Source organism: Cebus imitator, unplaced genomic scaffold, assembly GCF_001604975.1.
Source record: "Cebus imitator isolate Cc_AM_T3 unplaced genomic scaffold, Cebus_imitator-1.0 Scaffold848, whole genome shotgun sequence".
Classification (NCBI taxonomy): Eukaryota; Metazoa; Chordata; class Mammalia; order Primates; family Cebidae; genus Cebus; species Cebus imitator.
Window position 1 is genome coordinate 295538 of NW_016108163.1, and position 12806 is coordinate 308343.

Below are 12806 nucleotides of genomic sequence, written 5' to 3' on the forward strand. Positions count from 1 at the left end.
GAGACCCCGGGAGGTGACCGGGCTCCCCTTGCGTCCTCAGACGGGCCTGACTAGAGTCGGTCCCGGAGCCTTACCTCATCCGGAGTTCCCCTCAGTTCAGTCCGTCTCCCCCGCGCGTCCGGCCAGCAGCAACGCCGGAGCAGCAGTGGTTCCGCTTCCAGGGAAGGAGGCCCTGGAGCAGCTTAGGGGGCGGGGAGCTGCCTGGTTCCCCGGTGGGGCACAGGCGAGCTGTCCGTCCTTTCTGACCCCAAACCGGCGGCTCAAGGGGCCGGTCAGGGAACCAAATGTGGAAAGTGTTACCTGACAGGAAACCCAGGCGGCCGTCAGGGGAACGGAGGCGCACTCTTTACTACGCCCAGAATCTGGACGCGGCTAAGAACAGCCCACGGTTTTCACAGGTGAAGGGGCCCGGGAGTAACTCAGAGCTTCAGACAGTGCAGCAGGTTTAGACGATGCGGCGGTTTTCCTGAAGGTTTTTAGCTGGTAAGCAATAAGCTGAGGTACAGAAGCAGAAAGATGCGGTTATTAGAAAAACAGGGGCAGTTTTAAAACAGGGAAGTTGCTGACTATGTGCTAACAAAATCCTGGGCGAAACTTCCACTTCAGTAGAAGTCTCATCCTAGACATGAAGGGCAGCCTGTGAGGACCAGTGACTCCCATTGCTCCTGTGAGCCCCACTCCTACTCCCTGGCAAGGCAGTTCCACTCCAAGACTGGGCCATGGGGACGGGAAGGACTGGTGGCTCCTATTCCCACTTCCCTGAAGCTCCAACTCTGTCCTAAAGAGGTTCTGTCCTCGCAGGCCCGGCAAACCTTGATGACTGGCTGTTCAGGGCCCCTGCCTGAAGGGGTTGACTTTATTTGGAGTAGGACAAGGAAATCCAGCCCAAGGGCAATATTGAAAACAATAGAGGTCACAGTGAAGAGTAATCAGGGAAGGCTGATATTTCAAGGATACTAACAGAAGCATACAAATTAATATATTTAATTTAGAAATCTACCAGAAATTTCATCTTGGCTAACACGGTGAAACACTGTCTCTACTAAAAATACAAAAATTAGCCACGTGTGGTGGTACACACCTGTAGTCTCAGCTACTCAGGAGGCTGAGGGAGGAGACTCACTTGAACCAGGAGGCAGAGGTTGCAGTGAGCTAAGATTACTCCATTGCACTCCAACCTGGGTGACAAAGTGAGCCTCCATATTAAAAAAAAAAAAAAAAAAAAATCTATCAGAAATTTTAAAAGGACATCTAGGGACAGCCAAAGAGCACCCTACCCTTGTGCTGTGCACAGCCTTCCAGACCACCCACTCATCTCTGGAGGTCTGGAAGACTGCACATGCACAAATACCCAGGATCCAGAAGTTGGCTCAGTAAAGCCCAGAAAGGGTACTGTCTCTGGCTGAATGCAGAGTAGACTTGTAAACTCCCTGGACTTAGCAATCTCCAGCCACATTAGATCCAAGAGATTGAAGATACAAATGGATAATGACCAAACTAAAAGTAGAAATAGACCTCTGACCTAAAACCTGAAGTAACCAGCCCAGAAAGCCAGCCTACTATTTATAGTAACCATTCCAGGAAGTCAAGTTAGTGTCTGTGGCAAACAGTAGGGGAAGACAAATAATAATACCCCTAGATATTGATTGGCTCCAAATGGCCAGCACTTACTAACTGCAATAACTCAGAATTCCCTGATTTTTGCCCTTGCTTTCAACTTAGGACCAATGAGGAAAAGCCACACATACACTCTCAACCAATCACATCTGATGCCTCTCATCTAGTTAGCCTGCGCACCGCTTCCCCAGGCCACGGCCTCCAGTTAAGCCATACCTAGAACCTTCTTTTTCCACTATCCCACTTTCCCACTCCTCTGCCTGCTGTGAGTCGCTGCCAAACACAAGTGATGATGGTGGACTCTCCTGGTACGACAAGTTCTGAATAAACAGCCTTCATTTGTTATCATTTGGGGGTGTTATGGATTCAACGGTGTCCCATTTTCTCCCGAAAAAAGATATGTTGAACTCACCCCCAGTTCCTCAACCTGTGACCATATTTGGAAATAGGGTGTTCACAGAGGAAACCAAATTAAAATGAGGCCAATAGGCTGGGCTGTAGCCCAAGATAGCTGGTACCCTTATAAAAGGGGAAATTTGCACACAAGGACAGGCAGGTGCAGAAGGAAGGTGACGTGAAGGCACACAGGGAGCACAGCCATGTGACTGGAGTGACACATCCGCAGGCCAAGGGACAAACCCCAGATGCTGGAAGAGGCAGGGAAGGATTCTCTCCTAGAGCTGTGAGAAAGAGAATGTCTCTGCTGACACCTTGATTTCAAACTTCCAGACACAAAGTATGTACTGTATGTTTCCATTTATATAAAGATCAAGGGCAGGCAGAACTATAGTGGAGATTCACTCCGGTATGATAGCATGAGAAGGTTGCCTCTTACCAAGAAGGATCTATGAAACTGAATAAAACTCTACTACTACCATCTCTGTGCATACGAAGATGTACAAAATGCTGAGACATATTTATTGCTGAAAACCATTGAGTGTTAGGAAAGAATGGTGCAAATCTATGGCAGTTTCTTGTCACGGCTAACACAGCCTAAGCAGGCACCCTTGAAATTAGCTCTGTCCTCCCTGGTCCTGAAAGGAGTCTCCACCAGAACCATAAACTCCTAGGGTTGGAAGCTGGAAGTACTAGGGAGTGATTTTTGATTGTGGGAAGAGATGGTGAGTGAAGGGTGTGGAAGGAAGGTGTGGAGATAGAGGACAAAGATTAAGTGACAGGAAGAGAAATAGAGACAGAGAAGAGCGTCAAAGAAACAGAGGCTCAGGGAGACAGATAGATTGAGGAGACAGCAGAGGAGAGAGGAAAATAGAGACACAGAAAGAGAAAGTGACTAGGAGAAACACAGAGACCACAAGTGAGTCAGAAAGAGAGCAGTGGAAACAGCCCAGCAGAGCAAGAGAGAGGAGAGACAAAGGCACTGCCGGAGAGCCAGAGAACAAACACAGATCAAAGGACAAATGATAAACAGAGAAACAGACTAAAACACAGAGATAGAAATGAAGATGTTTGGAGAAACAAGATTAGAAAGACAGATGGCGACAGGGAAAGAGAGAGGAAGAAACGGACAGAGGTAAAGGGGTACAGTGAGAGAAACTGAGAAGCAGGGACAGGACCAGGGTCTGAAGTCCAGAAACAGAAACTTACAGCATAGCCCCTAACCCAGGAGCAGGGGTGGCAGAATTTGAACAAGAATCTGATCAGCAGGGGGAGGGCATCAAAGAAATATAACAGGAGGGAGGGCATCCTGTCACATTTCTTTGATATTTAACATTCAAAACACCAATATTTATTTACAATGAGAATAATCATCCACCTATAATTCTGTTGGGAACCAGCCCAAAGCTGTGTGTGGGTGCACTCTGTCCCGGCAGTGACGAGGGATGAGAAAAGAAATAAAGACAAAGACACAAGACTAGAATTTCAAAGCATGGGTCCAGGGGTGCAATGCACTGTCACAGGGTGATCTGCACCTGCTCCAAGTTCTAGGCTCCAAGCGCTTTTATTATGGTAAATTATCTTGTTAATCTTGCAGGCTGTGGGGAGGAGGGTTGAGGAGGGAGATAGCCAGACGAAGAGCATGTCTCTGCAGCATTCAATTCAAAGCGGTTCTCCTAAGAAATGCTAAGGATACTGAGGTTTTACCATCATTGTCTATCCAGGTGTTTTGTGGCAAGAGAGGTGCAGTGGACAAGGTGCCATGAGGTCTGACCACACACAATGCATCAAGTGGCTTTTATCTCCCAAGCATTGTGCACCTAGAGCAAGTGAAACTGCTCCACATTCTGAGAACACAGGCAGAGCCTGTGGCATTCCGGTGTCTCTGCCCTGCAAGGCTTTCCACCCTTACTAGCGCCCATCTAAGAAGACCCTCCCGAGTCTTAAGAGCAGATGTTGCATTTCCTTCCCAGAGTCTTTTGCATAAGCTCCCTTTACAAGATCCTTATGAGAACACTATTGAGAAGAAGCAGTTTTTCTTTTCTGCTCTGCAGCCACACCGAGTGTTCGGTGGTTGTAGGACGCTCTCAGATGGTCTTCACCAGAGGCCTCCCGTTACTGCTTGATCTCTGCTTTTGTTTTACTGCACCATAGTTTGGATATGATCCATGCCACAAATCTCAGTGTATAAAAGGCAATGCAAGCTCATAATCATTTAAGTGTAAGTAACACAGGTCTGCCCCTGGCCATCTCTTCCCACATAATTCCATAACTTTCCGCAACAAAGCACTTTAAGTTGGGAATAAAGATGTTTGCTGACACATGCCAGTTACACACAGAACATGTGCTGAATCCCAGTTCCTGGGAGTTTCTTCTTTCAAAACAAGCTGCTCTCTTTTGTTCAGTGAATGAGTATGTCCAGGACTGAGATGGCCATGCAGGGAGTGGAAAGGGTATGAGATTCAGTCCTCACCCTTAACCTGGCTCTCCTTTGCCAGCTTCAGCCAGGTCTGTATCTGCTGGAAGATATTCTGTGGGGAGGTGGGAAGAGTTTGGAAAGTCAGATCTCAGCACCAGTAGGAAAAAAGGAACATGCAAATGCTTATTCAAATAAGAATGCAAATTATTCAGAGCCTTTTCCTTCTTACCTGGCGCCCTAGGCGGAGGCTGGGGGAGTCTGAGGGCCTCTCAGGTGCCATGTCCAAGCAGTGGGAGCCAGAAGGGATGAGAAGAGCTGATTCTGAGGATCCTAAAGCCTGTGTTACACTTAGCACATGCCAAGGGTCTGTGTCACCTGGAAAGAAAGGAAAGGGTGGGGCTAGGTAGATGGGGGCTGGGAGAGGATAGGGCTATGCTGAGCTGGGGCTACATACATAGGTTTTGACAGCATGCTCACCGTTAACAAACAGCACTTGGTTAGCCCCAGGAGTCTGGCCACCATAGTAGGTGTTCGTCTGAGCCACAGCCTGGGCTACTGACAAGGGTGAGAGCCCGAACACCTGCTCACATAGGTCTAGCTGGGAGGGCAGTGCTGGGAGCTGGGAGAAAGGACATCTGGGATTCTCACAGGTGACATCTGTGTAGGGAGATACCTGTAAGTGTGGGTATACAGCCAGCCCACCACTCTCCTTTAATAATCATTTTCAGAGCTTTCCTTAGTGATGACCAAAATATTTCCAGTACTCCCTTCTAGGAGCTCATGATCCTAGCATAGAGACTCTCACAGATCCCCCAACAGTGACAGGCCAGAGTGATCAGGGCTGTGAAGGAAAAAGGCCAGAAAGCAGGGAGCCCAGAGGAAACATGATGGGCTCAGGGAGAGCGTCCTGCAAAGGATAAGACCTTGAGAAGTTAGCAGGACTGAGCCAAACAAAGACAGAGAAGAGGAGGCATAGTAAAGAGAGGAAGTAGCATGTGCAAAGGTCTGGAGTGCTCGAAGCTCAAGCTGTGTCACATCTTCCCTGCTTAAAACCCACAGCTCACTGTGTTTTCAGGGTAAATCTAACTTCCATAACATCAGATTAATTCATTCCTTCCCTCCCTATTTGCTGACCACCTACCATGTGCTCAGATAAATGCTGTGCCATATTGGGCACACCAAGACAGCTCCAGGCTCTGCTGTCACAGGATCAGTCCAGAGGGGAAGAGAGGCAATAAAAAATGTATGATGACAGATTGCGTAAAATGCTAAAGAGCACAGATCTATTGAAGTGGGAGGCTGGACAGCTGCTTATCTTGAGGGACCATGGCTTCCTGAGGGAGGGCATCCTGTTTATTGAGAGAGGAGCTGATCCATGACCTGCTCATCTGGCACAAGATGGGAGTTAGTGGAAGACCATGCTCTGTGCTCAAAGCAAGGAAGACCTCTTTATAGCGACAAAATGTGGCCAGACTTGCTTACTCTAGCAACAGCTTTTTCCTCTGTTTCCTCGGTGTACGTAAAGTAGAGCATGCTCTATGCCTCCCAAGGAGATGCCAAATCACCACAGCTATAGATCATTTGCTTGATGCTTTGCTTCCTTTTCACAACCCCCATCCCTGAGCACAGGCTTCTTGGTTTACACACTCATTCAAGTGTGGGCCTCCAGTGCTCAGGGCCTTTGTATCCTACTCACATGGGCCTCCTGGGAGCCCACCTTTATGCATTCTTACTTTTGTCTCTAAGTTTCTTTGTCTCCACCAACCCCAGTTACTCCCTAGGTTATGTCTGGGCTGGTTCCCTGACACTGTTTAGACTTGAAGAGGAATAATCCAAGCAAAGTGAACAGCATGTGCAAAGTTCGTATGGTGTTAGGAAGACTAATGTATTAAGAGGGTTAAAATATGTAAAGCTTTATCATAATAATAGCAAGGGCTTAGAAATACTTACCATAGAACGGCATTATTCTTTGAATGTTACAAATATTACCTATTTTTGTCCTTGAAACAACCCTATGAGAGAAGTACTGTTAGTATTCCCATTTTATAGATGTGGAAACAGGCATGGAGAAGTCAGTCATTTGCCCAGGATCACATAAGTAGTAAATGCAGCTGGAACTTGAACATTTTGCCTTTACCATATGTAATATTTGGGACATGATTATACTAAAAAAAAAAAAATCTATTGGGCATCCAGTATTGCATCTGGCAACACTACCCTGGGGTCTTTGAGGAGCTGTAGTTTTGCGTGGAGGAGGGTCAAGGTTATATTTAAAGATCTCCGTGGATGCTATGAGGAAGTTAGATGGTACAGATGAAGTGAAGGCCTGGAGACCAGAGAGGAGGCTGGGAAGGGATCCAAGCAAGAAAGGATGGAGGTTTCTAGGAAGACAGCAGAGGTAGGCAGGGAAAGCAGAAGGGATAGACTACAGAGTTGTCCATGCAAAGTGGGGAGGACTCAGTAATTGACAGGCTAGCTACAAAACAGGAAGGCAGCAACTGAAACAAGGTTCAAGTTTCTAGTCTGGTGGCTGGGGAAAGGGGGCCATCCCTGGAATGAGAACACAGAGAAAGAACAGGCTGAAGAGAAGATCACTCAAGTGGAGACCAATGTGTGCGTGAGGAGGCATGTGAGGGCCAAGCACATGCACACACTGGTATGGCTTCCACCGTCTCCAGCACATCTACAGGTTACACAATGCCTGAGAGTTGGGTCAAAATGAGTCCAGACAATCTGTAAGATGACTTCTCTGGGCATAGCAAAAAGGTTGTTTGAGGGGATGAAATCAGGGTTAGGTCAGTCACTTACAGAAGCCAAACTCGGTACATGTCTGGTACAACCACTGACGGTCACCCACACCAGACACTTGAGGTTCTGTGCTCCTCAGCTGTGCCACTGTCTCTGCTCGGGAAAAGCTTAAACACTTCTGGCCCAGGCTGCGCATGACAATCTAGGGAACAATGTGCATACATTGTGACATGGAAAAAGCCCCATAAAACTGCATATCTCAACCATACCTTGGCTTTGTGTTGAAACTGCTCTCTGTAACCCTGATGTGACAGGCAAGCAGTCCAAACCCACGCCATCTTGGCCTCTGCAACTTGTAATAAGTAACTAAGGTTTGTAATTTCCACCCTACGTAGGCAATGTGTAAACTAACGCTTATCTTGACTTCTGCGAACCACTTAAGTAACAATCGGAATGTCCGAAGCCCCTCACCCTCCCCAGCCCAGGAGGTGGTTTATGGGCATAAAAGATCTTGACACCCTCCTTTCTGGGCCACGGGTTGGAGAGACATGAGTCCTCCGTGGCCACCGGCAATAAAGACCTTGCAATTTGGCATACTTTTGTCTTGGTGTTGACTTTCTATGCTCGCTCTGGTATAACACATAAGACATAAATTCCTCCTCCCCTCTCAGCAAGCCAGGGCCTGTGTCCCCAGAGGTCAAAAGTCAGAAACAGAAGGGTGAGTTCGAGTTCTCCTGGGAGTCAGTGGTCAGAGGGTCCCTGTGAGTTGGAGATTAAGGCACTAGAAGACTGAGACCTTATTACCTGTGAGATCTTGGGCAAGTGATACTCTTTCAGACCTGTTTCCTCTTCTGTAAGTGGGGATAGTAATGGTGCCTGTCTCTTGAGAATGTAACGAAATAACATATGTGAAGCACTTCGTACAGAACGTGGTCCAGACAGTGCTGGAAAAGTGACAGCCAGATTGTAGTTGCGGACTCAGAGGCTGTAGGCCCAGATACGTGGGAGAACCCTATCCCCAGGGATACACTTTTTCATTCATTCTATAAATACTGAGCATTTTGCCATGTGCCAGGCAAAACGCACAGGACAGGACAAGACAGGCAAAAGTCTCTTAACCTTTGCACGCAGTGTGCTAGGCTCCCAGCTGATGGCTCTACAGCCATTTCACCTTCCCTCGGTCCTGCGAGGTGTCATCCCATTTTACAAATGAGAAAACGAAGTCTCAGAGAAGGTTCTCGCTTGCCCAAGATCACACAAGGGAAGTGGGCAGGAAACTGTCCGCTAACTCCTCCGGCCGCGCCAGGGAGCACTCACCTGCACAGCCCGCCGAAGCCCGCAGTAGGGCGTGGAGCGACTGCGGTTGGCCCCGCCCCCGAGGAGAAGTCCGCAGAGCTGCCGCACGCTCAGTGGCGCTCCTGCCTGCCCATCATACTGCACGGCACCTCCCACCAGAGCCTGCAGCGCCCCCAGCAGCTCCGCCTGGTCTTCCGCGCGGCTCAGGGACCCGCAGGCGCTCAGCTCTGCCCGCAACGCTGCATGAGCCGCCCCACCCGCGCGCAGCCGCCGCTCCACTTCCGAGAAGGCGGCGGACACCGCCGCCCGGCACTGTGGAGAGCAAGAGGAGGTGTCTGCCAAGACCCAGGCAGGGCTTCCGCTTTCCCTTCCCAGGACTTCCGTCCTCCTAGGGTTCCCCACTTTTCTGCAGCCAGATTCCGACCTTCTCGGCTCAGGCTCTGCCCACTTCTGGGCCTCCTGGGGTTGTCCCTGCAGGCCCCGCCCCACTCTGAGCCTCACCTCCGGATAGGCTGGTCCCTGCCCAAGCCCCGCCCCCTCTAGGGAACGCCTGTTTTCTTGGTGCCCCGCCTCTTCGTCAGCTCCTACTTCTCCCAAAACCTGCGTGTTCTTCCCGCTCCAACCTTGCTTAGACCTCGCCCCCTGCAGGCGTTGCCCTCCTGAGGCCTTCTCTTCCCCGGCATCCGAGGCCTCTTTACCCTCCCAGTCCCCCTCGGACTAGGCCCCACCTCCTACCTCCAGGGACCCGCCGATCGCCGCGCTCTTAAGGCTTCTGGACACCACCTGTGGTCGGACCGCAGAGGACGCTATCGGGAAGCGCCGGCCTCCGCCCACTGGGCCCCCTCCTCCCGCACCTGCTGCCCGACATCCTTACGTCATTATACTCGGAGAAATCCAGCACGGCCCGCACCGGGGCGGACGAGGCGACCGACGCGAAAATGAGATGCGGGAACTGAGGGGGGAGACAGCGTCAGCCTGCGGCTGGGGGCCTGAATCCCACGTCTTGCTGTCCCTGTGTCACTCACTCGCTCCGGTGAGGACAGCTGGTGCAGAATGCTTGTGGGGCGGGAGGAAGGAAGGGGCGTGGTGGGAGGGCATTCCTCTGATCTGAGACGGGGGCCCTGGAGTCCGAGTTCCCTCCCCCCAGCCCACCCGGAGGAGTCCCAGGACCTTCAGCCGGGCCCAGGCGGCCAAGGAGCCGGCATAGGAGCCTCCAAAGCAGATCCAGGGGCTGAAGGAGGAGACGTTAAAGAGGCGGGAAAGTGCCAGGCGGGCAGAGACCACATCAGCCAGCCTAGGGTCAGAGGGGAGGCTCGGTCGGTCCTCATCGCTGGGAATCCCTGAAGATTTCCCCACTATCCGGGAAACCCGAATTCAGAGATGTGAATGGATGAATCTGGCCAGAAGCCAGGTCTGTTTTCTCAGGATGTGTTTCCAAGGGTTCTCCAAGCCACATGCACTTCCCAGAACACGTGTGCCTAGGCCACGGGAGACCCTGTGCTCGTCCACTTTCTAGAAACCCTGCACCCTTTTTCCCTTCTTGTTTTAGGTAGGAGACGAAAAATGTCCAAGTCAGTTTAGATGAAAACCTGACAAATGTAGGGAAGGGTTGAGGGCAGTCAAGGAGGGCTACTCAGAGGAGAAGGCTCCTAAGCTGAAGAGTTAGAAGGCACTGGAAGAGGGAAGAGACACAAAGAGAGGTGGAGAGTGAAGTGTGGATATGTCTAACATCCTCTTTCTCCTCCCTAGGGCTGTTTTTCTTCCCTAACCTTTCTGAAATGGCTTGCAGTCAGTGCCATCCTGCTGCAGTTAGAAAACCGTTTAGCAGCTGGGCGCGGTGGCTCAAGCCTGTAATCCCAGCACTTTGGGAGGCCGAGGCGGGTGGATCACGAGGTCAAGAGATCGAGACCATCCTGGTCAACATGGTGAAACCCCGTCTCTACTAAAAATACAAAAAATTAGCTGGGCATGGTGGTGCGTGCCTGTAATCCCAGCTACTCAGGAGGCTGAGGCAGGAGAATTGCCTGAACCCAGGAGGCGGAGGTTGCGGTGAGCCGAGATCGCGCCATTGCACTCCAGCCTGGGCAACATGAGTGAAACTCCGTCTCAAAAAAAAAAAAAAAAAGAAAGAAAACCGTTTAGCTTGTAGAAAAGACAGATGCAGAGACAGGGAGACAAAGAGCCACAGATGTAGATACAGAGACAGAGCAAATGAGAAAGAGGCAAATAGACCATTACAGAGAGAGACACCAGTGAGGAAAGAAAAAGCTAAGTTCTGTGAGAGTAAAGCAGATGAAAGAACAAAGAACAGGTGAAGTAAAGTGGGGAGGAAAATGGTGGGAGTTGAGATGCACTGAGGGACGCTGGGGAGGGGCCATACACACATCTGGGGAGGCCATGCCATGCAGAGAGATGAGTTCAGAGGCCCAAGGCAGGAATGTGCCTGTAAGTCTGGAGGACAGTGAGGACCTCAGTGTAACTGCAGCCCAGACAATGTGAGAGAGTGGAGGTCAGAGTTGACAAGGGTCCAAAACCCACTGGACCTCGTGGCCATTGTAAAAACTTTGACTTTACTCTGAGTGATACAGAGATATGTGAGGGACTTGAGCCAGGGAGGATGATGACCTGCTTTATGCTCTAACACAATTATTCCAATTTCCACCTGGAAGTCAAGGGCAGAGCAGGAAAAATGGTGGATGCTGGTTCTGTAATCCAGGTAGGAAATGCTGGTGGTCTGCACAGTGATACAGTGGCTTACTTCAGACAGAGACACAGAAGCAGAGGTAAGAATACAGTCTAAGAGAAAGACAGATAGGGAGAGACAGAGACCCAGCATGGAAAGGAAAACAAGACGCTATGAAAGCCAGAGGAAAACAGGGAATCAGAGACTCAGAGGTTGACTTCAACAGTGGAGGACAGAGACACAGGTGCAGACATGCCAAAGCACAGACATTCCTGTCCTTTCACCCCACTTTCCCTTCCCGCACTCACGCATGGCGGCTGGACAAGAAGCGGAGCTGGCCCATGTCCAGGCCTCCAGCAGGTATACTCAGGCCATAAAACCTGTGTTCCAGGCTTATCACCAGGGCACCCCAGGCTGGGGCCAAGGCTGCGGGGTGGCCTGTGAAGAGTGCATGGGGTTGGGGGGTGAGATGCAAGTTGAGTGTCAGCCCTTGCGCCCCTCAGGTCTCACAGCATTGCAATACGCAGCTCCCCTTCCTGGTCCCCACCGGCTTCCCAACTCTGTCTTTCTCCCAAACTTGCTTCTTACCTTTCATCACTGAACCAGGCCCAAGGCAGCCCTCGCCCCCCAGATGCAGGAATATGGGTCGATCCTGGCCAGCCCAGTGTCGGTCATTCACCCAGTAACGCTAAGAGGTGTGATGGGGAAGAAGAAATGGCATCATGAGAGTCCTGACTTCTTTTCAATTCCTTGTTTGTTTCAGTCTCCCTAATGGATTTTTTCCTTATGTATTTAATAGTGTCTGAAATGAGCTGGTTGATTTATGTGCCCAGTTTTCTCCTGTTCATCTCATCTATTTTATTTATTTTTTATTTTATTTTATTTTTAGAGATGGGGGTTTCTCCATGTTGATCAGGCTGGTCTCGAACTCCTGACCTCAGGTGATCCACCGGCTTCGGCCTCCCAAAGTGCTGGGATTACAGGCATGAGCCACTCACTGTGCCCGGCCCCTATACATCTCATCTAGAATGCAAAATCTACAAAAACAAATTTTGGGCCTGCTTCTTCACTCTTTTCTCTTTTTTCCTTTTTATTTTATGGATCTGAACTACTTTGTTCACATGTGGGCTTTTTGACACTTCTATCCCTAGAACGGAGGGAGTGGCTCTGACATAGAAGGAACTTGCTATTTTTTGAGGTAATAATTGTCGAATAAGTAATAAATGCAGATGGATTTAAGAACAAGATCCAAGTGTGATGATCTTTGGAGACTAAATACAGAGTAAGCAATGAAGGGTGAATTTGTTCTTTCTTTCGGTAGGTATCTTTGAGTGCCTGTTGTGAGCTAGGTCTGATTCCAAAGCTGGTTCAAGTTTCTGCTACCTGGTGGTAGGTTTTGTGTCCATCCTGGACAGGGAGGAGCAGTGAGACGGTGAGCGTGAATGACAGAGAGAAAGACAGAAACGATGAAGGGCAAGAGCTGAGGAACAGAAAGAGTAGGACCCTGAGAAGAAAGGAGACTAAGTCCAAATCAGAAGAACAGGGCAGAAAGGGGATTCTGACAGCAGCCACAGCATGAGATTCAAGCCGAGGGATGGGGAGAACTGGGGTGTGGAGAGGGAAAACATGCAGACTGAGGAAGAGAGG

General features: G+C 49.9%; 1 protein-coding gene and 1 long non-coding RNA gene across 2 annotated transcripts in view; both read right to left on the reverse strand.

Annotated features, from left to right (window-relative positions):
* The window catches only part of LOC108297829, a 6208-nt gene extending 5193 nt beyond the window's left edge, over positions 1–1015 (reverse strand). The window contains exon 1 of the long non-coding RNA XR_001822362.2: positions 75–1015. This is a non-coding gene — a long non-coding RNA (uncharacterized LOC108297829). The remainder of the gene's footprint in view (positions 1–74) is intronic.
* A 1343-nt stretch (positions 1016–2358) lies between these two features.
* PRSS16 (serine protease 16) overlaps positions 2359–12806 on the reverse strand; it is an 11642-nt gene continuing 1194 nt past the window's right edge. The window contains exons 3-12 of the mRNA XM_017520530.2: positions 11748–11847; positions 11468–11597; positions 9647–9770; positions 9351–9428; positions 9212–9259; positions 8498–8788; positions 7241–7382; positions 4910–5089; positions 4662–4807; positions 2359–4544 (exon numbers count right to left, since the gene is read on the reverse strand). Of these exons, the coding sequence (XP_017376019.1) occupies positions 4476–4544; positions 4662–4807; positions 4910–5089; positions 7241–7382; positions 8498–8788; positions 9212–9259; positions 9351–9428; positions 9647–9770; positions 11468–11597; positions 11748–11847 (1308 nt within the window). The 3' untranslated portion in view covers positions 2359–4475. The remainder of the gene's footprint in view (positions 4545–4661; positions 4808–4909; positions 5090–7240; positions 7383–8497; positions 8789–9211; positions 9260–9350; positions 9429–9646; positions 9771–11467; positions 11598–11747; positions 11848–12806) is intronic.